Here is a 26,751-nt window from a genome sequence, read left to right as displayed (position 1 = left end):
TGATTGCTTGTTACCTCCAGGAAAATAGAGATAGAGATTCTCACCGTTTGGTTTTTAGTTTTTATTTGCTTACTTATCATGGACTCAACGAAAATTACAATATTCATGTAAGACACTGGCTTTAAGTATTCCTCTTTTTATATATTCTGTGTATATGTGTATATGCTTAAAGGTCGGCTTTCGAAATCAGGTCCTCGTCAAAACTTTGTTTGTGGAACTTTTACTTTTGTGTCGTTTTCATTTGATTTGATTTGATTTAGCGAGCAATCAATGTTCGGTTGATTGCTTCGATTGGCACGTTTATTGATCAGCTTTAATGTTATGATTCTTAAATAAAATACATATAAAATATATTCCTACCCTCACAATTGGATTACACATACGAACGGTCAGCATGTTATGGCGATATTCCTCAGGTATTGTAGCAGGATCAAAGACAAAAAGTGAAGCCAAACATTACGCAATATATACTCGTATATATATATATAGTACTCTCTTTGATTTGTTCAATATCTCTTAGGTACACACAAGTCCTAGCTTTTGATTTGTATATGTTTTGAATCGTTTCCCTTCAATCTGTTCCATTTAGTTGATGTGGCGTAGTTCCGTAAAAATAAGTATCATATGTATGGTGTGGTAGGTACACATATGTATGTCTAAGCTTTGGTCTAGTTTATAAAATAAATAGCGTGCCCTTCGATAAGTCCCGCCCACTGCCCCTCTGATTCTGTTGCAGTTCGTAAGTACGCTTGGATATACAAAAATATGGTATTGCAAATCCTAAAAAGTCACTAGATCCTCACCCATTTCTTCGCTTTCTACTCTACGTCATCGCGTGGGAATAAAATGATTTTGTTTGTGGATTTAACAACGAATTTCTATACTTTAGTTTAATATTTCGGAATTCTTCCCCTTGCGATGACCCTAATTTGTATTCGTTTTCGGTTCGGATTTCCTTCTTTCCTTTCCTCAAGTGCCAACTTTCACATGCACACAAAATAAAACAAATAAATATTATAGCTAAGGTTAATCAAAGTGTAAATTTTTTGTTCGGTTTGAAACCGATCCTCGCTGCTCCAATGTCGCTCCATTAATTTGTAACTAAACTAAATTAACTTTAATCCTCCGTTCCTAAACGTTCTTTCCTTGCTTGGCACAAATGTTTCAGTGGTGATCGCTTCAGCGGTTTCTATAGCATTAACATTAACATTGACCCAAGCTAGCGGTCGCGAATTAGCATTGTATATTTAGAATACTTAGTTTCGGTTTCCTATGTGCGTTTCCTAGCCGGAAATACGTATGTACACATCTCGATTCTGATTAAATGGCACCCCTTAGAGGCGGATTCGCAGCAGGAGGGCTGCCAGCAGGAGGATCACTCCAAGATTCAGCTGCCGGATGGCTGACGCACCTCCGCGGGTCACTGGTCCAATTCCAGCCTGCACGATCTCATCGGGAGGAAGTTCCGCGGCGCCAGTCTGATCCTCATCTGAAAATCATAAACATCGCTTAGAGGAAACTCTTACAATTCAGCTAGAAGTTTACTAACCATCTTCCTTGTCGGAGGGGAATCCATCGCGGATCTCGAAGGTGTGATCTGCGGAGAAGTGGGACCATCCGTGGATGTTCTTCGTCTTCACACGAGCGTGCCACATGCCGCTGCTCAACTCCAGCTGGTGGGTGATCTTCCACATGCTCTCGGTGCTGTTGTGACGGTGCGTCTGCAGCACGGAAACAGTGCTCCAGTAATAGGACTAAAATTGCAAAATAAATATATTTGATTATGTGGCTGAATAAGATATGATCACAGTTAAATAAAGAAAAGAGTATAACTAAGGGGTTCAGGGTTAAATCTAGGATGTATTACAGGACAATAAGACATTGTTAAGTTGCATACTTTTAGGAGGCTTTAAATGACAAGAAATATTCGGAATTGGATCTTAATTGTTCTTAAGTTAGTTTACTGAATTTAAAACTGACAAACAGCAGTCATTTTGAATACTTAAGGAAAATATCACTCCCCAGTTAACCTCCCAACTTCAGAGTACTACGATAACTTACCCCATTCAACTGGTAATCCAGCATGGCCTCGGAGAGGGGCTGTCGACTCCTTACAAGCCAGTGCAGCGTGACCTTGTTGCCCTCGATGGACATGTCCTCGAACTGAGGAGTCTCCGGAAGGTAACTGACGTGGATCCTCACCTCGTTGGACCCGATGGCGTTCTCCACCTGGCAGAGGTACTCCCCGAGATCGCTTTCCGTGACTTCCCTCACAATCAGCGTGGTGCGATTGTGGCCATGGTGCACCGAATCCTTGAGGGAGTACTTCTCCGAAATCTGCAGAGTTTGACCATCCTTGACGAAGTAGCTCCTGCCAATTGGCTTGGCCCGGTAGTTGCAGTACAGCTCAGCGGTGGCGCCACTCTCCGTGTTCACATTGTGTCGATGGGTGGACACACTGGGGCTGTACTGTACTTCAATGTGCACTGTTCCATGGGGAGGATGACGACTGCCGTCGTCGGCTAAACACTGGTAGTCTCCAGCATCCTTTTCGTCCACATTGTCCAGCACAATCACACCGTTCTGATTGTCAACGGGGGCGGGCTGTCCACTCAGATCCTGTAAAGAATTCGTGAGGAGACATGGAAGGATCCCAGGAAGAGGAGATGAGTGGAGGTTGATAATTGAGTTTATGCGATACCCGTTTCATGCAATCATTTAAAAATAAAAATAATAAATAAAAATAAAAACATGACAAAAATTAACGGAGAAACATGAGCTAATATGTTTGACTTATTTAAAATAAATATTGTTCATAGATTTTACTGAGTAAATGGACTTCTTCTGCTTGTTTGATCATTATAACAAAAAGTGTGACCTGTCAGCGAATAGTGTGACCCTTCTCGTACATGTGTCAAATTAATTTCATGAATTCGCGGCATCGCATAAACAGGAACTATGATAAAGATAGCAATAACGAAGTATGATAGATGAAAAGGAAAGTAAACATACATTAAAGGACCACTTGATGGTGGCGTTGGTGCTCAGATAGGTTCGGCACTCGAGCTTGTGGTGGTCGCCCTGCCTGAACGTCTGCGATCGGTCCGTGATATCGCGATCGTCGCAGAGGATCGACAGCCGGGCGCCCACCCGCAATGCGGTACGTTGTTGAACCCTCTGAGGAAGGATCTCGCAGCGGTACTCGCCCGCGTCCTCCGGCGTCACGTTCCTCAGGAGGATCGAGTTGTTCCGCATGCCCTCCACTCGCTGGCTAATCGGACTCTGTCCATTGGCGATGATTGTGTCTCCCTTGTACCACATCACCGCATTGCTCACTGTTGGGATCTCGGAAGTTGAATTACTTATCCAAAGCATAATCCATTTGGAGTTACTTACACTGGAAGTTCCTGGCATCGCAGTTGAGGACCACATCTTGACCAGGTTTTGCCTCGATCCTTATATCAGTCTGCTCAAAATATGGCGGTGCTAAAGCTTGATCCACATCGCCTATAACATCAATTGCTGGTAATTCCTCTACACCATCATCACCATATTCGTAGTCATCGTCCTGATAATCCGTGTCTTGCGTTTCTACGGGAGTTCCATTACAATGCACTGGAAAAATAAAAAAATTTCATTATTACGAATCAAATTTAGGTGGAAAGAAATCATTATTATTTTAATTCTGTAATAAACCCTAATTTATATTCAACTTTTGCAAGCAATTCAAATGATTGATAAGTGTTTTATACGCCCTTTTTTTACTATGAATATAAATGTGACATCATTATTTTTCTGTGGGCAAGGTGCATCGGTGAGTCACTGTTTTGTTTGATAAGTGGATCCAGACTTAATTGGAACCGATAAAAATCGCGAAGCATTCGGAGCAACTTCTGCTTCCAATCAAGGGGTCGCACAAAGAACTCGTTCATGAGAGCGGAGTTCTAAAAGCGGAAATGAGTTTCCAACAGGAACTTGGGGGAGATATCGCAGAGCAAACTTGCAGATACTTAATACTCAGAGTTGATCAGTATCACTGTTTACTTTTAGTCACTGCAAGTAAAGAGTAACTTTATTTTTATTTTAATATCTACATCTTATAAGAGTACCAAGAACATGCTTTGGAAAATTTTGGCTATCGTCTGAGCGATAAATCCGTGGGCAAACATGTCAGATACAAAAAGATATATCTAAAGCCCTGGGTAAATTACCGCAGGCCATAAAAGCAGGTAAAGTACCGTCAAAGAACTTCGGTTTGGAAATCTTCATGGCTTTCTCTATTTGAATTATGACTCCTCCAGATTGAAAGGTACGAATTTATGCAAATTGTGTGAGTAATGTTTTCCAACCGCACTTTTCGCATGTATTAGCCATAACAATTTGTTGGCCATATGCGGCCTGTAACTGACTTGTCATCTAACGGCTAATAGCCGAGTGACTCATGAGTCATGACCAACTTCATCATGGCCGGGCTCATAAGGTTATGATGGATATTGTCGGGATTACGCAAGTCGGCTAAAACTCGTTATCAATGGCCGATAAAAGCTCTTTAAGGTAGACACTCGATCCAAAGACGAAGCCAGTTATCTTATCCAATGGCCTCTCCTTATATCCGCTTAAATACAAAACAAAAAAAAAGCCATGCAGTCAGACGCCCCTTTTATGGTCTCAGCCACATTGATGGAAAAATATATATCTCTTTTTTTTCTTCCGAGACAAAACAACTGGCCAAAAGCAGCTGGGGACCTTCACCGATCTGGTTTCGGTTTGATGACTGGGAAAGCTGGCCAACAACTGCAATATTCTGGGCCTGTGTCAAGGTTATGGCCCACGGATACACCGTGGATACGTCGAGGCATCCAGAGAGAACGGACTCCACGCAATTGTTGTCTGCAAGTAGGTCAGCGCCAAAAAGTCAGCTGGAAAGGCGGAGAGGGTTGGCTTTCGGGTTGGCTTTGGCTCTAAAGGACTTGGCCACATGCGTCATTTGGCCCCCTGGGCGAACGTTGTCCTTGGATCGATGAGTCGGTCGGTGGGGGTTGCAAATAAAAAACAGCTCCCCTAGTAACATCAACAACCAAACAACGAACCATCCAAACAACCAAACCAACCACTCAGACTAAGTTCATCCGTATGGATGACGATGTCCTCCGACTCCCAGTGCAATATTTCTAAGTGGAACAATGGCGACAGGATGTCGCGGCGCCACTCTCTTTCTCATCCAGACTCTGTCGTCCTTCCACTCCTTTGTCCCCGCAACTCGAGTTCAATGCTACACACAATGGCCATTTGTGGCCTGCATTGGCATTGGAACGTCGACGGGAATTTGTCGCAATCCACTCAAGTCCCTTGGCCAACTTTGATGAGTTTGCATTCCCGGGGATATGAAGTCATGTTCGGATATCTGGGGAAACTGGCAAGGTTGCGTGGGCTAAATGCTTTAAAGAAATCTACAAAGTAACTTCAGCGCAGTTTCTTCTATTCATTGTTTTGAAACAAATATAATTTTGCATAGCTTTTAGTTTTATCTAGGGGATATGAAGTCGTGGTCGAATTTCTAGGACAACTGGCAAGGCTGTGTGGGCTAAATAGTTTAAAGTAATCTACAAGCAACTTTAATATTAAAATAAAATTTAAAATTATAATATATTTAAAATCTTTATTTTAAAACAAATTTAATTTTGGATAGCTATTAGTTTTATCCATAGGATATGAAGTCATGTTTAAATATTTGTGGAGACTGACAAGGTTGTCTGGTCTTAATACTTTGAAATTATATACCAATTTCTGATTTCTAATAATGAATCTTTTGTTTTCAGTTTAGAACAAAAATTATAATGCGCAACTTTTTAGTACGTAATAATAATTTTAGGAATGACAATAAATCAAGTCCCTGCATTAAAAAAAAACCAAATAGTACAAGGAAAACAATTTAAAACAAAAATATTGAATGTTATTATTTAATTTTTAACAAATAATTTTAATAAACTGTAATGTTGTAAAATTTGACATACAATATTATTCTTTTATGGGCTCGCAATTAAATTGGTTCATTACTTTGTCCTAGATTTCAAGTAAATATTTTTCTGTGTTTAGTATGTAAGCCTCATTTACGAGCTTTTCTGGTACTAGGCGCCAGTCATATATACTTATAGTAATACTCCAGTCGTATCAGGAAGGTCGGACAGGTCTGTAGTCTCGCCCGACCATTGATAACTCCCATTCAAGATTCAGTTCAAGAGTTGCGATGGAAAACTGTGTGATTGCCATTCCATGATCACATTTTTGCTTTGATTTTAATGTCCTACATATGGCGGGATGGAATATAGACGCGGATGAGTTATGAGGTCAAGAAGTAAACAGAACTCATGACTCAATGAAATGTATAAAAATAAACGATGGAAAATACAAGCAGCTTGCCAATCCTAATTGCACAAAAATCCAAAAGTCAAATTGTGACGGGGGTCGTAAAAGTGCCCAGAACTGGGTGAAATCAACTGTCAGAGAAGTTGTTTTATTTTTTTCTTTTTTGGGAAGGGAGTCTTGACAGGTCAATTGCCCAATATTTGGTTTGTGTAAATTAAGCAATATCTAAATAAAATGTACTCACAGGAAAGATCACTTAAAAAGTACATAATTTTTCTAAACTTAAAATATGATATTTTTTTATTGTTAAGCAAAATTTTGGCTGCAAGTTCTACATGAATAGAAAAACATGTTTATGAAAAAATTTGTACACTAATTTATATTATTTATATATAAATTGTAAGTAATAGGGCTTCAGAAAAATATTTTAAAAACTCTCTTAAAACATTAGAAAATAAAAAAATCTAATAAAAATGCCTTAAAAGTTTTTCGCAACCCAATTTAAGTTTTTTGTACATGGATACCCATTTTTCACAGTATGCATAATATCATTCCCTGAATTTACATAGAAACACAAAATAAAACAGCTGCCGAAAAACCAATGAAAATTTAAATTGAAATAAATTGACTTCCTGCCTTTTTAGAACCAATGGGTTGGACTACGCATTCTTTATAGAGCGTATTGATTGATCAAATCATTGATTTATTATGCCAATTTTATTTTTGGAAAACGAACGATGCTTTCGCGTTGTGTGTGTAATTTGATCGTTTAGCTGGAAAATACCGAATAAAACCTCCGAAAAATCAGTCAAGCATGGGTATGTAAATGCAAACACTCAGTTGCAAATTCTGGGAACACTAAATATTTGAATGAGTGCCGCGGGGACCTTGTGTTCTGGATAAATAAACATAATTCCTATTAGGGCCAAGTCTTTATCAACTTCAGTTCTGCAACCGAAAATTATAAAAGAATTTTAGACAGACAAACAAATATTTTTGTTTGTTAAAGCTTCAAAAATTCCCCACATGTGTGTGCATTTTAGAGGTTTTTTTAATTGAACGGACGCTTTCTTATCTCATAGCTAAAATTGGATAAAAAATTTGTTTAATTTAAAGCGCATATATATAGATATAATTTGGAAAACACAATATGGCTTTTGCCCCTGGGACATCTTAAATTGAAATTCTGGAGGCGTTTCACATGATCATAAAAAAGTTTGCAAGCTAATTTCCTCAACGGAATACATTTTTATCTAGATTTTTTTGTGTGTTTCTGGGCTGTTTAAAAGGTTTTTAAATGAAACTTTACCCACATTTTGTTATTTATTTTCCATTCACTGAATCTAAGCATCTGTTTTTTACCCAGTATTATTCATTCAGAATTCGTTTGACTTGTATATTTCAAATATATCTTAAAGTTCCCAAAGAAAACCAATTTCTGCTTTAATTAAAAGGGCATATTAACTTCTGGTTGCCTAAGTTAACTACCTTTACCGTTTCTACTCTTGCTTTTTCTTTTATACAAACATATTTTCGAACTTTCAAGCCAACGGCAAAAGGTACGTGAAATGGAATGTTGACTGGTTATCAGCAATTTGCGCCATAATTCCAAAAGCGAGATAAGTGTTTGCCGCTCTCCCGGCGATAAGATATGCTTGTTATTCCCTTGGGCACCTACATTTTGGCCCAGTGTGCGTTCAATTTACGCAAAAGATAGGGCAACACGCACGTGGCTCACACCTATTTACTCGAAGTCGACGTAGCCGAGCGTATCTAGAGCTTTCTCGGTCGTATGGGTTCCATTACGTGAGAGTTTCATATCTAGGCTACCTTTGCTCATACTTATTTCTGGCCGATATTCGGTAATTCATAATACGTGGAAGCTTACGTAAAACTCATTGAACCGCAAGCGAAGTCAACTCATTGACATCTCATCCACGTTTAAGTGATCTAGCTGATATCCCAGAACTTAAGAAGATTATGTAAATGCAGATTATGGTTGTACATTAAAATATTCAATAAATATAAAGAAATTTACTTATAGGCCATGCAGTATTTAAATACAACACAATGGAATGATTAATGCGCCTTATCAAAGTTTTTTAATTAAAAAATATATTCAAGGTTACCCTTTAACAATCAAAAAGATTGTTTTGCAAACCTCTTTAATTTCTTTAATTAAAAGAGTAAATAAAGTTTATTTTCAGAACGAAATAGAATTTTATTGACATCATGTTTCCATCGACCATAATTAAACCACAAAGCACAGCTTAACCCAATTTCAAATGTAAAGTTTTATGGAGAATCGTAAGACTGCTTCTTCTGATGCACTTTCAAATCTTCCCATCTTATCTTTACAAGTAGTCATAAAAAATATTACACATTCATTACAACTCTCTCTCCAACTTTCAACGGCCAGATTTTCCCCGAATTCCCCCATTTCGAAGCTCCCGATAAAAAGCACTTTGGTGGCAATCAGATCGTGTTTGTTCGAATTAGTTCTCTGTTTTTATAGACCATATACCATTCAGCTGAGTGAGTCCTTGACTTACCGTAGAATTGTCCAATTAACAGACAAATGAGAAACAGCCAGGTTGAGTCTCTCGCTCTGATCATTATGATTGGCATTCGCTGATTTGATTTTGTTTATCGGTTTGTTGTTTTAGTTTTAGTTTGGTTCGGAGCTGTCGGAGGTAGGTCGTTAACTGCAATTAATATGTTTGGTTGGTACTCAATTAATTGGTTGGAGCCATTATATTACTCCCGATCGGGGGCCGCAAAGACCGCCAAAAAACGTTTACAATTTATTTTTTTTTTTTTTTTTTATGATTTCTTAATTTCGCTTTTTGATTATTTTGTTGGTTTTGAATGCGAGTCGCGCCGCGGACCGGAAACTTCTAATTGGCATGGACAAAATGCAAGGAAAACCGGGCACTACAAACGAATTTTTTCGCTAAAACATATTGCAACGCGGGTCTTCGGGTAAAATAAAAACATTCGTCGGATCTGTAAATATTGCTCACTCGCTTGGCCGCGTTATGCAAGCCGTGAGTTGTATCTTGTCGCAATTTGCTCTCCGCCGATAGTTTGTATCTTAAAGATATTATGATCTCTATGCGAAAAATCGCCATTTGCTTATTTTTGCTGCTGCCGCTGCTGTTTGCAGCTGACTAATTTGCAGCTCACGTCCCTCTCTCCCAAAGTACAGTATTGACTCCTATGGTACTATTCTTGCTAACTATCAGTATATTTAAGTTTGTTATTTGCATAGTCCTTTCATCAGAGAAAAAACCCAATTTTTTTTAATATTTAAGTAATTGATAAGCATTGGAGATTAGATGTTAAGTTGTTTTTTTTTTTTTGGAAAATTATTTGACCTAGACCGTGACAGGAAATAATTCAACGAATAGTTCGTTTCACACACTAATGATTTTTTGTATGAAATTGATACAATTCGTGTTTATTTATTTGTATAAATTTTAATGTTTTTTTTAATGGTTTTTATCATAACTATTATAAATTGATAACTTGCATATTTCAAACCTAAATATTCAAAACTTTTTGCTACACGATCTATTTATATCGTCAGATCTACTCAAATTCGTTGTGTATTGATTCAATAAGCAAAACTTAAGGAAGTTTGACTGTACATTTCTCTTTTGGGACTGAATCAATGCCAGGCGGGCAGTAAACTGGGTCGAAGTGGGGGCTTTTGGGGGGTTCTGTTAGGTCAGGGTGTGCCAAGTCGAATAGCATGCAAATGTTATGCATATAAATAAATTAATGTGCAAATGCGAAAAAATGTACAGCACGAAAAGCCGATATAGGAAAAAAGTATACAAACGCAAAATACAAAATTCGGCCTGTGGATATCAAAGCCGTTTGCAAATGGCGGCATAGCTCACCCATACAAACAAACAAAAATCTGCATACGCACATAAATGGTTCGCATATTTGTTTATGTGCTCAACTCATAAACAAACAATTTTGCAATGGCTGATGATCATAATCCACCGCTGATGCATTTGCAAAAATATTCGACAATTTGGCAATATTTACTTGGTAAACATTCGACTAAGTGATTCTCTTCCAACAGAAGGATTGGTTTTTTGATTTCACACATAATCACAACTATTTGGTTGTGAAATAAAATTAGCATTAATTAACAAGCGAAAAGCTAATAAAACATTTATGAATCTAAAAAAATGATGACGAAAACAACTATGTAAAAATTACTGACTGTAGTTTAAATACATCTGTAAATCCGAATGCATCATTGAATCAATTTTGTGCTATGCTATATAACATTTATGTTAAGATAAAGTTAAATAGTTTTTTTTGTGTAGTTTGCTTAAAAACTAAACTAACTAAATAAGTCTGGAATCAAAATAAAAGTACAGGCCAGTTCCATAAAAGGACAAACTACTTCGCTGATTGCCGGTAAATTTAAAGTGTTTTCCTTGTTTCTTCCTTTATTTGTATTTGCACTCTGAATTTCCCTGCTTTTCCTGCCTCACTTGGCATCCCAGAACAAAAGCTGCCTAACGAGCGGCAATTTCCACACTTGCTTGTGCGACAGACTTTTCCCAGCCACTTTATTATGGGGTGTCATATGGTGTCAAATGAATGGACGACACCTCAGATATACGACCAAACGACCAGGTACGTGTGTGTACTAAGTCGGTACTAACAGTCGTTGACACCTACATACGTCAACGAAAGCCCCTCTCACTATCACCAAACTCAATTTACCGCCCCTCTGTTTATCAATTATAAAATCAAAGGAGAAGAGAAGGTGCAAACTGGGTTGTTTTCTTTTTGGTTACCAGTGCAGAGGATGATATAAATATCTATATTCTTAAGCATTCATTATATAAAAACTTTTTTAAAAAAAACTTTTCCTAATAAATAAAATATCTTTTGTTAGTAATAACATAATAAAAATAATATTTTCTGTTTGCAAATACTAATTGTTAAATTTTATTTAATTGTTACCATGTTTTGATAGTCAATTAAACTTTGAAATACTGACGTTAACAAATTTTTTTTACCAAAAAAAAGAAGTAAACTTCCATAAGACCAAGGGTACAAAAACTTCGGTTTGGTGAATGCAACTTTTTTGTTAGTTTGGTTTTCTTCCTCTTGCGTCTGTTGCTGGGTTATCTTTAAATCAATGCCTCGATTGTTGTTGTTTTTGTCTTTGGCGCTTTGTTTATTTACATTGCGCTCTAAGTTAACACACACAGGCGCACACAATCGGTGCACTTGTGTTGGGAAGTTTTTGGGGGGAGTTAAAAGTGCAGCTGTCTTCTATCCGTAGAATGCTTTTTTTTTGGGGGGTTCACAAATGGAATTGAAAACTTTTCTGTTGTTTTCCTCACAGTTTTTGCCTACTGTAAATAAAAACAAGTTTTTTTTTTTGTTTGCACCTCCCTTTTCCTATTTCCCATTTTCCATTTCCCTTACAGCATCTGGTTCAAAATAGTTCCCGTTTTCCGCTTTTTCCTGCTCCTAAACGCTTTCCTCTTGTATTTCCCCTTTCATTTGACCATTTTTTCGTTGCCATTTCTTGTGTTGTTTTCGTGTATTTTTGTTGCCGGCACAACGACGGCTATTTTACATATTTCTACATATATTTATAGAATGTGCAGCGAAGATTCTGCCAGCGAAGAAAGAGGCGAAGCGACCGAAGAATTGCAACTGAAACCGAATTTGAAAACCTGCCAAATGGACGCGCAAAGGAGTTGGGCTAAAAGTGAAGATGTGGAGCACATCTGCTGACCATGTTTCTCGTAGCCATCATTATGAATCATCGCCCGCCCTTTTGGCCCAAAGCCGAAGACACAAAATGCCATTAAAGTTCGGCAGCTCAGGGTCAGAAGTTACAGAATATGGATGCGGAGTGCGTTCGAGATTGTTATTTTGTTTCGTATTTATTTTGACCAAAGAGAGCCTAGAGGAGGAAAACTGGTTTCTGTTTTTTTTTTTTTTTAGCTGCTTCGTCCCCAGATACCGACGCGAGATGAATTTCGGCTGAAGTTGAAGCTGAAGCGTTACAAAAGTGGTTTCCTCTTCTTTTCTTTTGTTTTTCAACACGATTTTCGTACGAAATTACGTTTAACACTTGCGCTGGCAAACGCTTTCGCCCGCACGCCATTTTAACCGATTAAAAACACACGTTTTGTTTTTTTGTTTTTTTTTTTGTGCGGTTGTTAGCCAGGTCGAATGGAAACCGTTTACAGCTGTCGGTTATTGCTTTAAGCCTAGGGTTTTACGGGGGAGTGGGTCGCTGGGTTGGAGATAAGTGTGGAGACCTTTTTTTCAGCGCTGGGGCTTCGTGGACAACCGAACGCGATGCTGTCTCCAATAAGACTAAAACTGAAGCCAAAAGCCAACAGAAACGACGGAATGCGAACGCCGGGCCCTGAGTAAAAAAAATACTCTCTCTGTAAATATGTGTTTGTATGTATGTGTGTGTAGTCTCCCGCTCTGTATCGCATTGCTGCCTCTCGATAACAGTCCATTTTCTCCCTGCTCAAGATTGCAGGCAGCAGGGACTTGGAGAGAGATACGTTGATGGTCTCTGGGCCACAAAGATGCGTTAGCTTCCCGCAGTGTCACTGCCAATTGAAGTTCAAAGAAGCCCTATACTGCAGAAATACCCTGAAATATGTTTAACAAGGCTTATAGATTTGAGCGAAACATTTAGATTCTAATTAAAGTATTCGGTTTCAGAAATAAACAAAGCAATCACGCATACGCACTGGTGGCCGCTTAAATTTACTTGACAACTTTAATTAATTTCAAGTTCATAAACTGATCAAACATTAAAGTTTGCTTGAGATTTTAATTAATCGATTTTAGTTTGTTTAGGCTTTGGTATCAGCATTTTTGTTTTAAATCACAGAAATATAACAATTGGACTAAAAGTGAAAAACTTTTTGATAACTTATTTACTGTCAATTTCTGATATGAGTTTTTTTTCTTGTACTGCCGTTACGTTATCAATAAAGGTATATTTCTTATATATCCACCTTATTAATCCGTAGTTAAATATAGCCTCATAGTCACAGATAAGCCTCCATTTTATATCAGCCTACCGTGAGTCTTTTCCGAAAAATCTTATCGTATTACTTTTGCGGAAGTTGATTCAACAGATTTTTCTTTCTTGTGAATCATTATGACCTCAGGCATTTTTGTTTACGGATTCAATGTGTTGTATTTGCTATTGCATATAAATCAAATTCAGTACAAAATCGGTTTAATTTATTGGGGAACCTAACTCAATAGGAGAAATATTTTTATTAAAACTATGGAATATATTAAGGCTCTTGTTCCACATCCATTCATTGAACTCGAATTATACATCATGCTGACCGATAGAACCTCTGATCTTTGAGTGATTTCATTGTGGAAGTCCTCCTCGGTAAAATCATCCTGAAGTTCCGATTCTGTCGAGTAATTTGGTAACTCAACTGCAAAGGATGGTGTAAGGAATTAAATTATTAATTATTAAATTATTTATGAAATTGTTATTTCAGTATACCTTCTCCACCTGTTGCAAATCGAACGATCTTGCTATTGTCGCTCCACCCAAAACTGTTTCTGGCCAATACAGAAACTTCATAAAGACTGGCGGGCTGAAGACCATGTAGTGTGTAAGTTGTTATATAAATAAGTCCTGCGGTTAAATAATAAAGAAAATAATATTGAGTCTAGGTTTTTGTTACATCATTCATTTGTGAAACAAATTTATTTTAATTTATATGATCAGTGTTTTGTTTGTTTTAATTGATTCTATTTATAAGGAATTGAAGTCATTGTATATTTAGTTCAAACCGTTTTTATGCGGCCTTGCGGTTTCTTCACAAGAAACAATTTACTCATTATTCGAAAAGGTGGCATGCAAATTTAGAAACCATTAAATTAATTACAATTGAACGAATCGACGAATGTACTGAATAATAAGGTGCACTATACAAAATAAATGATGAAAATTAGATAGGTTAAGTTCTTGAATAGTGTTTCTAATTTTTTTTCATTCTGTTTTTCTTTTTAGTTTGGAATGAAATAATAAGGTGGTTATAATAAGATAAATATTTAAAGAAAAGCTTCAAATTGAATAAAATTTTGTTTTTTATACTCGATTATCATAAAGGAAAGTAAAATAAAATAAAGCTTTTAATCGAAATTTTGTTTTTCTACTATAATAACATAACTTAAATTTTATAACAACTTTTTACAATTCAGGTAATTCTAATATCCTTACCATTGGTGGCCTGTGCCGGGATCGTGAGCTCCGTCCAGTTAGTTCTAATCTGCCGTGTGGCATTATTCGAAGGAATCTGCCGGAACTTCAGTTTGAATTCCATGATAGGCAGGAGGCTCTCGGTCTGCCAGACGAGGACATGCGAGGTGGAGCTCTGGGTGCCCGGGTTGATCTTGAAGATGCAGGGCATCGGGCGGCCGGTCAGCTCCACGTTGCCACTCTTGCTCATTATCCGGTTGCTGGCGCGGCACTCATACTGCCCCATGTCCGCGTTCCGGACACTCTTCACCACCAACATGTGGCGCACAGCGTTGACGTAATGGTCCACCGATCGATTGGCCTGCAACTCCGACTCGTGACTGGTGGAGTGGGCGCCCAGGGCAACGGGCACTCCGTGGTGGAACCACTTCACGGTGGCCGCCGGTGCCGCCTCCACAATGCACTCCAGATGGGCCCGGGAGCCCAGTTTGGTGTACACCACCGGCTGGGGAATGCTCACCTCCGGCGAAACTGCGGAGTGCGGAGAAGTCAATTAGTTGCTTCAAATTGGTAATGGCCTTATCTGAAATCTCTAATTTGTGTGTTAGGTCACATAAACAATTTAAAAAGTAAACGCAAGACATTAAAACTGATTGAAGGAAAAATTAAAGTTTGGCTTTTGATCATTTAACACATTGGCTATGTTAAAATAGCAAAAGCTTATTTAATATTTGGAAAATCGATTTCTTCTCAAGAGTAAACAATATATGGCCAACAAATAAATAATAAATGAGTTCTTTGGGTTTTGAATGTAAGAAAGTATGTTGGTTTATATATTTAAACAATTTTATAGAATAAATATAGGACGAATTTCAGACAATTGAGAATAAATAAACGTATGTTTTTTCAGCTTTTAAATATGTATAAATGGAGAAAACGGAACGTGGGCTAATTTAAACTGAATAACATAATACATAGATTAAAAATGTGTCTTGAATTTGTTAATTGTTAATTATTTATTTTATTGGAAATATAAAGAATTGAAACTTGTTTTTCTTATTAAAATACTTATGCAGTTCATTGAGAATTTTTAATATTTATTTATTCACAGTTGTTAACTCACACAGCACATGGAGATACACGCTGGCCACCGCCGTCTCACCCACTCCATTGCTGGCCACACATTCAATGAGTCCCGCCTGGTTCCTCGACTTGACCTCCAGGAGCAGACTCTGCCGATTGCCCGTGCTGGATTGCGGATGCAGGACTTTTCCGTTCATCCGCCAGGTGATTACCGGCTGAGGAACTCCTTGGGCCTCGCAGGCCACCTCGAAGGTGGCTCCAATCCTCTGCTCCGTGAGATCCGAGGGCTCGATCAGCACCTGAGGAGCCAACTGTACTTCAATGGCGTGCTGCTGGACCACATGACCCGAGTCCGAGTACATCTCACAGTAGTAGTCGCCGGTGTCACTGGACTGCACGTTGGCCACCTGCAGACTGCCATTTGGCCAGAGCATTATGCGATCCAGCTTCGGAACATCCGGGTGTCTGGAATCCACCAGAGCCACATCATCTCGATTCCAACGGACGTAGAGGAAGGGAGCTGAAGGAGATCAATATTAAAGATTTGCATACAAATATGTTACAAAACTGAAGCGATCTCTTATTAAATTTTAGGCACATAAAGCGAATAAAATTTGTTATTGTTTTGTATTTAATATTCAATTATTCATTGATTAAGTTCAAAAATTTTAAAATGTATGAAAATTATAAGTATATAATTGGAGTATGTATTTGGTAATTATTCATTGAAGAGTCAAAATATTGTTATTTAAGTAAACGTTAAAATTTTTTGATTTCTTGAACGATGTGAGAGTTTTAACATTAAGATTTCTTTGGATTTTAAACTCATAAGTTGATCTTAACTTTTTCTCTTAACACAAAAAACAAATACGGTCGAACATTAAAAAAAATATATATGATTTATATTCTATTTATATGAATTTGATGAATTAAAAATAAAAGTCGTTTAAAAAATCGAGTAACTTGAATATCGCATGAAAATGTGTAAGTGCAACAAATGGTGGCGACAAAATTTTTGTATTGGGTTTCTTGTAAATTCAATTTGTTTAACTTTTCTGTAATCTTGTGAACCCTTTCATAACCTAATCTGGTCTGTCAATAAATCTTTAATTGGACCGTTAACAATATGTCTCGGGAGGGTTCTTCCCCAGAGACTTGAGGGCGACTCTAAGTGTGTTAAGCGCTCAATTAATAGAATCCGTTTCTGGACTTTCTCCCCACGGACTCTATTATTGTCGGATAATACCTTCATTTGCTCCATTGTGCATTCATTTCATAAATCGAATTAAATCTCATTGTTATGGCCAATTGCTGCTGGTGGCCGTTTCAAGGCCCCAAAAGCGGGTCTAATCCTCAAAAATGACCACAAAATGCAATAAGACTTGTACCTTATTTGATTTAATGAATTAATCACTTACTATTTAAGGTGCAAGGCAGCTGGACCGTGTCATTTTCATAGGTTTTCACTGTGGTCGGTAAGCTTTTGAACTTTTGGCTGTTCTCAAGATCGTTGGTAAAATCCAACTCGGCTTTAACTTTGCTAAAGATCAAACCCACAAATAAACACCTTAGAATTAAGCACTTATGGTTCTGCATTTTATTTTCACTTTTTATTAGCTTTTAAATTTTAAATAAATTCAAGCTGTGATTTGATAATTCTATAATTCACGGTCGCGTGTCGGAATTAGAACGATCCGCTCTGGTCCGCGACGAAGTCAACTTTGAACTGATCGCTTGAGCTGTCCGATGCTGAAGCCGCTGTCAGTGTCCCCTCACTCGCACACACTGTACTGTACACACATGTACAGTGGAGCTCGGAGGGGTGGACGCTGGAAGAAGCCCGAGTTCGGGGCGACGATGAAGAAACCGTTGCCGGACAGCATATAGCACTTGTGTATAAGGCAAGCCGATGCCGGTTGATTAGTCGCCGCCAAGGGGATTTCTCCCACATGGGTACACGGAAAGAAAAACTGAAGGTTTAATCATGATGTTACATAATGTTCTCAACCACATATACCAGCATTTCAATATGAAATCTACTATAAGGTAGTTATTATATTGTATTATTTTTTACTGGAAATTTAAAAACTAATTCGATTAAAGGATTTGTACTCTGAGCTTTGGTACTAAGCTATAGAAAATGAACAAAATTCCAATTGATTTTTTTATGAAAAATAGATTATTTTTGTAGAAATCGAACATTTTTAAGTTTACAACTTTATTTTAAATAAATCGGTTTTAATTTGCTATATTTAATATTTCTTAATTAAGTTACAGTTCTTGGAACAATACTTTATAATATGAAATACTAATATCAATTTGATATAAATTCAATCCATTTTTTTGCGTGCAACAATGCAAGATATATAAGTATCTGTGGGATGCACCCACACCGACGACGACCTGCAAGAACATTTGCATGGGCCACGCATCGGTAGTTTTCGGATTCAGAATCGAGATTCCGCCGCTGATCTACTACACTCTCCGCTTCAGAGAACGTGCTGCTGTTGCATATTCCGAGATAAAATGTCATTGTGCCACAATGGCTCCCCCATCCACGGCGTCATCATTGTGATCGGATCAGTCGCATTCACCATTTGGGAACAATATGTTCGGTACTGCGAGGTTCCCAAAAAGAAAGAAGGAACAAACTTTGAAAAAATATTCAAGCGGAAGTGCATTATAGAACAATCAATCCAAGTTTATTTCAAATTAGCAGCCTATGTGTTTTGCAGCAGAGTATAATCAAGATTTCTCCATAACTGAAATATTAAATGCCTTAAATTCTTTCAGATATTCTTTCAGAAATGTTTTCTCTCTGACAAAACATCGCGAAACGCGATCACTTTCAATTAAAAGACAATTTCATCGAATTAATTGAATTAATTTGGTGAGAACATGAAAGGAGTCAGCCAGCTGCGCAAACAGGCAGCAAACCAATTAAAAAGATACAACTGACGCGAACTTAACCTAAGCCAAGGAAACGATTCAGTTGAGAATGGCCATCTTTAGTTTACTTTTTAATTTACGTTCAAGTTGGCGCCAAGCAAATAATGTGTTTTTAAAGGAGATAAAAGAACTCAGTAATAGTTTGAAAGATAGTAATATTACTTATGAAAAAACATTTCAAGCTACCAATATTTTATGCATTCTTTACAACTATAAAGTGTTCATCATCCCCACATTATCCAAAACCATTAAAGTTAAAACTCAGAACAATTTAAAGTCTTTTCTTTATTATAAATAATTATTATTTATATGTGTATAATTAAGTATATGGATGCTGTGTTGCTACAATTGATGAATTTCGCCTAAAGCTAGTACAGCACTGAACGCTTACAACCAACGGATACATGCTCGTTTGAATGTGTGTTCGTTAATTTCCCATTTAATCAGCCTGTTTCATATTTGTCCCTGGAATCTCTTTTTTAACACTTGCCATATGCCTGAGTAAACAATTAAGTTTTCGCTGTAAACTAATTCTGTATAAATTATATTATCATTTAGTTTAATTTATTGAACATCTCATCGAGAAAAAATTGGGCTGGGCTCGTTTGGGGTTTACCTTTTTTCGTAATACAATTTTCAACTTATATCCTAAAAAATTACAGTAGCGCTCTATCAATCTATAAATATTATTTAATGAGTCCCTTACTTGCATAAGAATTTTAAATGTTCGATATTGCTGCTGCTGTTTGTTGTGCTGTCTGTATAATTTCTCTATAAACTGAATCATAATATTGATACCAAACAAACACAAACGGGGAACGTCATCGCGATTAGGATATTCAACATTGATGCCTGACCTAATTCAATCTTACTGTGTCAACTTAAATACAATTGTGAACTGTAACTATAAGCCGAACGGATCGTCGCCTTATATCTCCATTAGTTGGGGTCGTAGTCATAGCATTAACAAACGTTTGCTGTAGTCATTTGGGCACTACACTAAACTAGGACGTAAACGTGAGGCTTTGTCAATATATATAGTCCATCAGATTTATTTTCTAAATGAGGCCGCGCTTCTTCTTGTAATCCTCCAGGTTCAACGAACGCTTGGAGACGGTTTCGGCTGGTTTGCTGGCCGGTTTGGGCACTGAATTCGTACTTACTGAAAATGGAAACAAGACAGGTGGTTATAAAACTATTTCTGGCTAATACAAGGTTCAAAAGCTCACCTGGCAACGGCACATCCAAGTCGATGTCAAAGTCATGCAATGAGTAAAGGCTGTAGTCCTTGGAGTCCGTGGGCTTGGCGCTGGAGCTCGAGGAACCCGCTTCGCTGGGTCGCTTCTTCCCAGGCGGTGGAGGTGGCAGAGGCGCCAGCTGCATGTCATCATCGTCCTTCTTGACACCCTTGAAGCCCATGCGTGGTTGAGTGATTCGGCGCGTAAAGGGATCGGAGATCTTGAGACCCTTATTGGCGCGGGCTTCCTCCAAAATTGCCTTCTCCGCATCCTCCACGTTCTTCTTCCTGTTCCGATCGTTAATGTAGGAAATCAAATTAAGGGTATGCGATCTCCTTTTGTCCAGCTCTGAGGCACGGTTCTCCAGTTCGTCGATCTGCTGTCCCAGATCCTGAGCAATGTCGTAATCGCCACGCAGCATGGCCGCATCGCGCTCCTTCATTAGGCAAGTCTTCTTCATCGCATAGTTGGTGGGTCGGTTGCGGAAACGGTTCTTCTCCTCGACAATCTTGTCCACGTCCTCGTCCTTGAACTCGTAGTTCAGCGCCTTCTTGATGTCGTTTTGTTTGGTCGCGATTAAGTCTATTGTGGGCATTTGAATGTGATTCTGCTGGCACACTTGGGTCCACTTATTGAACTCGCTCTCGGTGAACTCCTGGTTTGAAATGAACTCCAGACGGAACACTCGCTCCAGGATGCCGTGCTTGAGCCGCAATCCGCGATTTGTACGCGTGGTACCCAGGCTGTAGATCTTTCCCGTCTCCACCACGCCCACAATCTCCGCCACCCAGTACACGGGCTTCTGTCCGTTGTTTCCGATGCTGATCCGCACAAAGCAGTTCAGTACGGTGCTCTCGAATATTGGCAAGTTCACAAAACGTTCCATTTTGTGTCGCGAGAGGCGCAGCTTGTTTAGATCCTCGCGCGTGGTTATGAAAACGGGTCTCTGGGGCACCTTCCCCTCCTCCTCGGATTCACTGGAGGCCTTGCTGCTGTTCGAGCGCGAACGCTTGCCCGTGGGCTTCTCATCTTCATCCCAATCGCTGCTGCCCGAGTCGTCTGAATAGATCTCAGAGGCTTTCAGTTTCACGGCTGATTTGCAGCCAGAAACGCTTTCTAATTCCTCCTTGTCGTCATCACGATCTTTTTCAGCCAGGCGTTTGGCTTCCTCTTCCTCTGCAAGGAGATTAGAATAGTAAAAGTATTAAAACCATACTGCAATGTGTATAAAAGCTTATTAACTTACCCCTCTTAGCTTTGCCTTCTCGTTTGGCTTTTAGCAAGGCCATGGCATTGCTCCTCTTGTCGTCCGTCTTGTTGGCCTCCACGTTCTTTTTGCGCTCCTTGGATCGCTCCTTGTGATCGAAGTAATCAGAGACGCCAGCGGCAGCTGCCTGATCATCGGGCAGAATACTGGCCACCGCCGCAGAAGTGGATGCCACATCTCTGCTGATAGCGGGCGAAATCAAGGGACTCGCGGACCTCACTTCTCCAATGGGTTTGGGCTCCGCAACCAATGGAGCAATTGTGGATGCCTGAGGTGGCGGAGGCGCCTGTTGTTCTCGGGCCTTCTTCGCTTTCTTCTCACGCTTCTCCTTCTTCTTCTTTGCCCGTTCGCCTTTGTTCTTCGACCTTTCTTGGTTCTTTTCCCCCCGCCTAGCTAACTTGAGTTTTCGTTCGATTTCCCATCGAGTGCGCATGATTTCACGCTGCTCAATTCGTTTGTAAATCTCTGTTTCACGCTCCTTTTCGGAAAGGCCATTCAGACGCCTTCGATCCTCGTCGTCGCCCATGAGGTCATCATCGAAGCCGTCATCGAACTCTGAATCGGAGCTGGAGGACGAAGAGCTAGAGGAATCGGAGCCGGAAGAGGATGAGTTTGACTTGGACTTGTCGGAATCGCTGTCGGAAACCTCGCCCTCTTCTTGTTCGCTGAGTTGCGCTGCTTGCGTAGCTTGCTCTGGGGATTTATGTGCCACCTGAGCTTGCGCAGGTGTCGGCCCCGCTGGTTGCGCCTCATCTTGGCTGTCGTCGTCCCAGTTGGACTCCGAAGAACTAGAATCTCGACTGGCCTTCTGGCGCTTCTTCTTCTTGGAGGCGGGGGCTCCAGCTTTGTTTTTGGCCCAGTCGGAGTCGGAATCGGAGCGGGAACTCGCCTTCGCCGCCGTCTGGGGCTTCTTTCGCTTTTTGGCCAGCGACATCAGATCCTGGGCATAATTTATAAATATATATATAAATAAAATATCTTAGTCACATATCCGCATTGATTTTCGTTACATCGCAATTCAGAGAAAGGGGCGCGGACCAGGATTTGACTTTATATATCTTTACTCACCGATTCCAAGTTGGTCTCCGACTCACTGTCGCTATCGCTGGAATTGGAGTCTATTAGGGATTGCGTCCGCCGTTTGCCCATTGCTTAACTTTTCTGGCCAAAAGGTGATAATAAAATTTAACCAAACAAGTACGAAAAAACTTTAGTGCGTGCCGTTAGGGATGGCAGATGAGTGCGATAAATGGTTATCGAACTATCAGTGTTTTGACTTCTTTTGGCGATACCATCGTCGTACCAGGGAAAATTGTTCGTATCGTGCAGGGTTGCGTAATTAACAAGTGACCAGCGAGCCCAACAGCTGATTTGAATTCGCGCCAAAAATGTGGAATGAACGGTATTTCCGTTTCATTTTGTTGGAACGGATGAAAATTATTCAAGTTCTAATAAATAAAAGTTTAAGAAAAGAATGTTTATTTTTTTAATTTGTTATTTATATAATGATAATTTTGAAATGGAAAAATACAAACATATCGATCGAAATATAGAACAAAAATCCGAGCGAATTAAGGATTTATTATGATAAAACAAAGTGCTTAGTGAAATATTTTTTAAAGACGCCTTACTGTGATTTAAAAAAAATATTTGTATACACGGGTGTAACTTATGAGGCACTTCTGGGGGACTTGTAATGTTTGCTAAATAAGTGTTGTTTAAAAAAAAAAAAAAAATATACATATATGTATTTAAAACTGTTAACATATGTTATTTCTCGAACTTTTTATTTTCAATTGAGAGCTTACTCAAGCTTGTATCAATGTCTCATTCAAAGGAACATGCTTGCCTCTATTTCGCTTGATTGGCAGAAATGTGTGAAAGTACCATGTCATATCAATAATCGTTGAATTCCAATTCGAGTAGAACTCCTTTTGGGCATTTTTCAACTCGAGCAGGACCGGACAGGACCTTTCGCCCCTTTCTTCCCCCACACTTTTCCACTTTCACCCCGGGTGAAATGCCTTGCGGCTGGTGCAGCACGTGCACATTTTGCCGCGCTGTCGAGCGCAACACTGAATCACACTTAAAGCTGAGTTGAAAAAATAAAGCGGAGCTGTTCGAGCAAGGTAAACAGAAGGGTTCGGTGGAGCAAAAGGGGATGGCGACTGTCGAATTGAAATGCAAATTTTGGCAGCCATCCAGCACCTCGCCCCCATCAATTTGCATGATAACGCTTTGTGGTGCCGGTCTTGCTGACTTTGTGTACCCTGTAATGGGCAAACATTTATCTGAACACTGGTAACCGGGTTATGTGCTTGTTTGTCGTGCCGCCCGCGCAAAAACACATTTCGAAAACTAAATTAAAACCACACCTGCTGTCCCCCCACACAAAATAACTTACAATCAATATTAATTAAAATGCAGGCGTTTTCCAGGTCCCTCGAGCGCATTTTCCCTAAGTTTGTGCTGCCCGGCGGGGGAAAGTGGGAAAAAGGGGAGGGTTTTTTCGGGGCGCTGGGCGAGGAACGCACCCACATTCAGACTTTCATAATTCGCCTTAAATGCTGCGAGGCAATTTTCAGCAGTAGCAGTTGTAGCAACAATAACAGCGGCAGGAGGAAACCCATTGCACATTCAACAAAATGCACATTCAACAGCAGCAGCAACAACAATTACGAACGAGCAGAACGGCAGCAATGCGACAGCTCATGAAAACAACCCACTCGATGCTGGGAGTGCCCACCCCTAAGACCATATTCTTTTACAGTGAATTCTCGAAGGTTGGGCCTTCAATATTTGTAAACTAAAAAGTTTAATGCGAAAACAACAAGAAAACTTTATTATTGTCAAATTCAGGAAAGCTTTTTGCTTTTTTAATGCAATTGGAATAATATAACTTATTAAAGATTACTTAAGAAAAAAAACTATTAGAATTAAACCAATCCAAATAAAATATATTAATATTAATCTTGAATAATAATTATTATGTTGGTGTATACTTAAGCAAAACATGCTGCTTATTGTAAATATTATTAACGTCTTTTCAAACACCGTTTTGTTTGCCTTTTAGGTCTGCAAATCCTGTAAACAATTTTTTAACAATTACGTTGTTGATCTGCGGATTCTGTAACACAAACCCATTTCGGAGCGACCCCTGTAAATGAATTCAGCATTAACAACCCAACCCCCACGCGATCCACCCCTGAAGTACCCGGAGAGCTTTGAAGCTCAGCTTTGGAGCATGCGCAGGAGAGCGAAAGAGAGAGAGCAGCAGAGGGAAAGAGCAAGTGAGAGAATCGAACGCCCAAGGGGGTTGGCCATGGCCGCCGACTTTCCGCTTTGTTTTTGCCATTTTTGGGTGGGAAGCTCTCGGCCGGCGGCGCTGTTGCGTTGGCGTTGCGTTTTTGTTGCGCCGGCTGTTTTGCCAAAAGTGGTAAGAAAGAGAGGGAGAAGAAACCGGAGAGAAAAAGAGGTTGACAGCGAGAGAGAGAGAGCGGCCATTAAAGCTCGGCTCACCTTGCTGTAAAAACTAGCAAAGTTCATTTGTGAATTTTCATCTTGATGTGTGCGTGTGAGTTGTGTTTTTTTTTCGCCAGTTCAACGAAAGAAGCTCTCGAGTACGGTACCGAATAACGGGAAACGCTAGCTCGACTAACGGTCTGCCATTCCATCGTAGTCGCGTAGCATAGTGTAGTTTAGCGTTTAGTGGCGTGCAGCGTAGTGCTTTCAAGTGGAGTGCAGACGGGGGTTGCTAGCTAAAAGCCCATAAAATACAAAACGCAAATTGCCGAAAGAAAGAAAAAATATTTAACCCAAGTGTGTCGGTTCAGTGTTTCTGTGGTGCGAAAATCTCACGAAAATAGAAAAAGAAAACAAGAGGAAAATCCAATAAAAACATGGACCACTGAGCGTTGAGCCTCACATAAAAGAAAAGGTGAGGAGAGGATGGGTCCACTGCTCGAAATTGGCATAATATATTCTCTATGTTTAAAAGCTCAAATATTTTTAAAGACTTCGTCATAAAACTAATACGGATTATAATGATAAGTTGTTATTAAAAACATTTTAATCAAATTAGTGTGTTTTGTATTTATTTTCCAAAATTTTTAATTTGAAAATAATATAATTGCTATAACCACTTGTCAAAACTTAAAAATACAAAAACATTTTAAGGGCATTTACAACTTTAATATTTTATCTACTCGTTATCTTCAACTTTTATATTGTAATTGTAGCTGGATTATAATATTTAATTTCTGGTTTTACAAAATCTTTTAATGGTTAAACTTGCTTGGTTTTTATATCCCTTGACAACAAAAAGTTAGTACATTTCGCTTTGTGTAATTCAGGTTTATGCTGCTTGAATAAACTCTTTCTTCCCAAGACCACACTTTTTGTTGCTAAAACAAATCTCACAGAGCACCAAGTGACAGAGTTTTAGTTTTCCGCATTTTCCCACTTTTTCAATATTTTTTGCGGCCAAGCCGCGGGCGTGGCTTTTCCCCCACCCATTCTTTTTGTTTTTTTTTCTTTTTTGTTAGAAGGATACGGCGTTTCGTTTGAGTTTTTGTTTCCTCTTTGTTCTACCCCTCTCTTTCTGGCGGTGCCTCGCTGTCTCTTTCTGTGTTAATTTGTCGTGCATTTGCAGCTGGAGAAACAACGTCAACAGCTAACTGGGGAATAACAAAAACTCGCGTCCGAAAAAAACGAAAACTGAACTCAGAAAAAAGCACGAAACGCAAAAGAAAAACAAGCGCGAAAAGTTGCTCGCTAAATAAAGGATTTTCCCATCCAGATGGGAAAGTGCTGAGGGGAAGTTCGGCTCAAATGAATATTAATTGGCCGGGCTCCATTGCCGCTGACTGAAATGAATGGCGGCCAACTATCCCAGTCAGCAGAGAATACAAATTAGGAAATTACTCCAAATAATTTGAGCAATTAGTGGTTGAATTTGGGCGAGTAATTTGATTAGGAAGCTGTGAATTGGAATTTTTTAAATGAGATAAAATTTTAATTGGATTGGAGTCTACATAGATCGAAAAGCGCGCTTATTATGGTTAGATTTAAACACTCTGTTTAACAGAAATAAACGAAGAGCCATAGAAAATTGTTTTAAATACTTCAAAAACCAAGTTGAAAAGGCCAAATCTTATTAACTTTAACTTAAATGTATTCCCTCGGTAAATACTTTCAGTTTACTTTCAAAGTTTTATCTACAAACGATTTAGCACTTTGAGTGCACTTTTCGCATCGATCGGTTAAGGCAAAATAAACTTTATTTTGGGCTCCCTGGAAAACTGTAAAAAAGAACAACAATATAAATTTTCCATATTCGAAATTTCCACTCCAGTTTGCCAGTTTTCTTTATTGCTAATTGAAACATTTGCCTCTACTGTGGGCTATTGTCTTAACAAATTAGATTAGTTTTAATTGGAAATGCCTGTTAGCAAAGGATTCATCCGGACACTTTCTGCTGCGAGCCTTGTGCGTCCCTTAATTTTTGAAATCCAGTCAATGTAGTCAGTTCCAATTTGCGCAGCCACTCCCCCCCAGATTTCGATTATATGCCCTCGTTCTGGGCCATAAAGAAACCTTTT

General features: G+C 39.1%; 4 protein-coding genes across 6 annotated transcripts in view; 1 reads left to right on the top strand and 3 right to left on the bottom strand.

The window, feature by feature from the left end:
- Positions 1-46: 46 nt before the first annotated feature.
- LOC108096706 (protein amalgam) lies at positions 47-12,749 on the bottom strand. The gene is made up of 7 exons (XM_017198539.1): positions 12,681-12,749; positions 8,919-9,071; positions 3,397-3,615; positions 3,013-3,335; positions 2,062-2,619; positions 1,550-1,754; positions 47-1,489 (listed from the first exon to the last, which is right to left on the bottom strand). The coding sequence occupies exons 2-7, from the start codon at positions 8,992-8,994 to the stop codon at positions 1,335-1,337; spliced, it is 1,536 nt and encodes a 511-aa protein (XP_017054028.1). The 5' UTR covers positions 8,995-9,071; positions 12,681-12,749; the 3' UTR covers positions 47-1,334.
- Positions 12,750-13,610: 861 nt separating this feature from the next.
- On the bottom strand, positions 13,611-17,436 carry LOC108096972 (immunoglobulin superfamily member 10). Its single transcript, XM_017198950.1, has 5 exons — positions 17,116-17,436; positions 15,738-16,217; positions 14,636-15,145; positions 13,913-14,047; positions 13,611-13,841 (listed from the first exon to the last, which is right to left on the bottom strand). The coding sequence occupies exons 1-5, from the start codon at positions 17,291-17,293 to the stop codon at positions 13,645-13,647; spliced, it is 1,500 nt and encodes a 499-aa protein (XP_017054439.1). The 5' UTR covers positions 17,294-17,436; the 3' UTR covers positions 13,611-13,644.
- Positions 17,437-18,916: 1,480 nt separating this feature from the next.
- On the bottom strand, positions 18,917-22,381 carry LOC108096884 (RNA polymerase-associated protein Rtf1). The gene is made up of 4 exons (XM_017198825.2): positions 22,220-22,381; positions 21,131-22,091; positions 19,876-21,060; positions 18,917-19,808 (listed from the first exon to the last, which is right to left on the bottom strand). Exons 1-4 carry the CDS (start codon positions 22,298-22,300, stop codon positions 19,705-19,707), a joined length of 2,331 nt encoding a protein of 776 aa, XP_017054314.1. The 5' UTR covers positions 22,301-22,381; the 3' UTR covers positions 18,917-19,704.
- Positions 22,382-24,740: 2,359 nt separating this feature from the next.
- Positions 24,741-26,751, top strand: part of LOC108096717 (kazrin) — a 45,082-nt gene continuing 43,071 nt past the window's right edge. For all 3 annotated transcript variants that reach the window (XM_017198555.2, XM_017198552.2, XM_017198556.2), the window contains exon 1: positions 24,741-25,088. The gene's annotated coding sequence lies outside the window, so the exon portion shown is untranslated. The remainder of the gene's footprint in view (positions 25,089-26,751) is intronic.

Source organism: Drosophila ficusphila, unplaced genomic scaffold, assembly GCF_018152265.1.
Source record: "Drosophila ficusphila isolate 14025-0441.05 unplaced genomic scaffold, ASM1815226v1 contig_414, whole genome shotgun sequence".
NCBI lineage: Eukaryota > Metazoa > Arthropoda > Insecta > Diptera > Drosophilidae > Drosophila > Drosophila ficusphila.
This window is presented reverse-complemented; position numbering and strand designations above follow the sequence as displayed.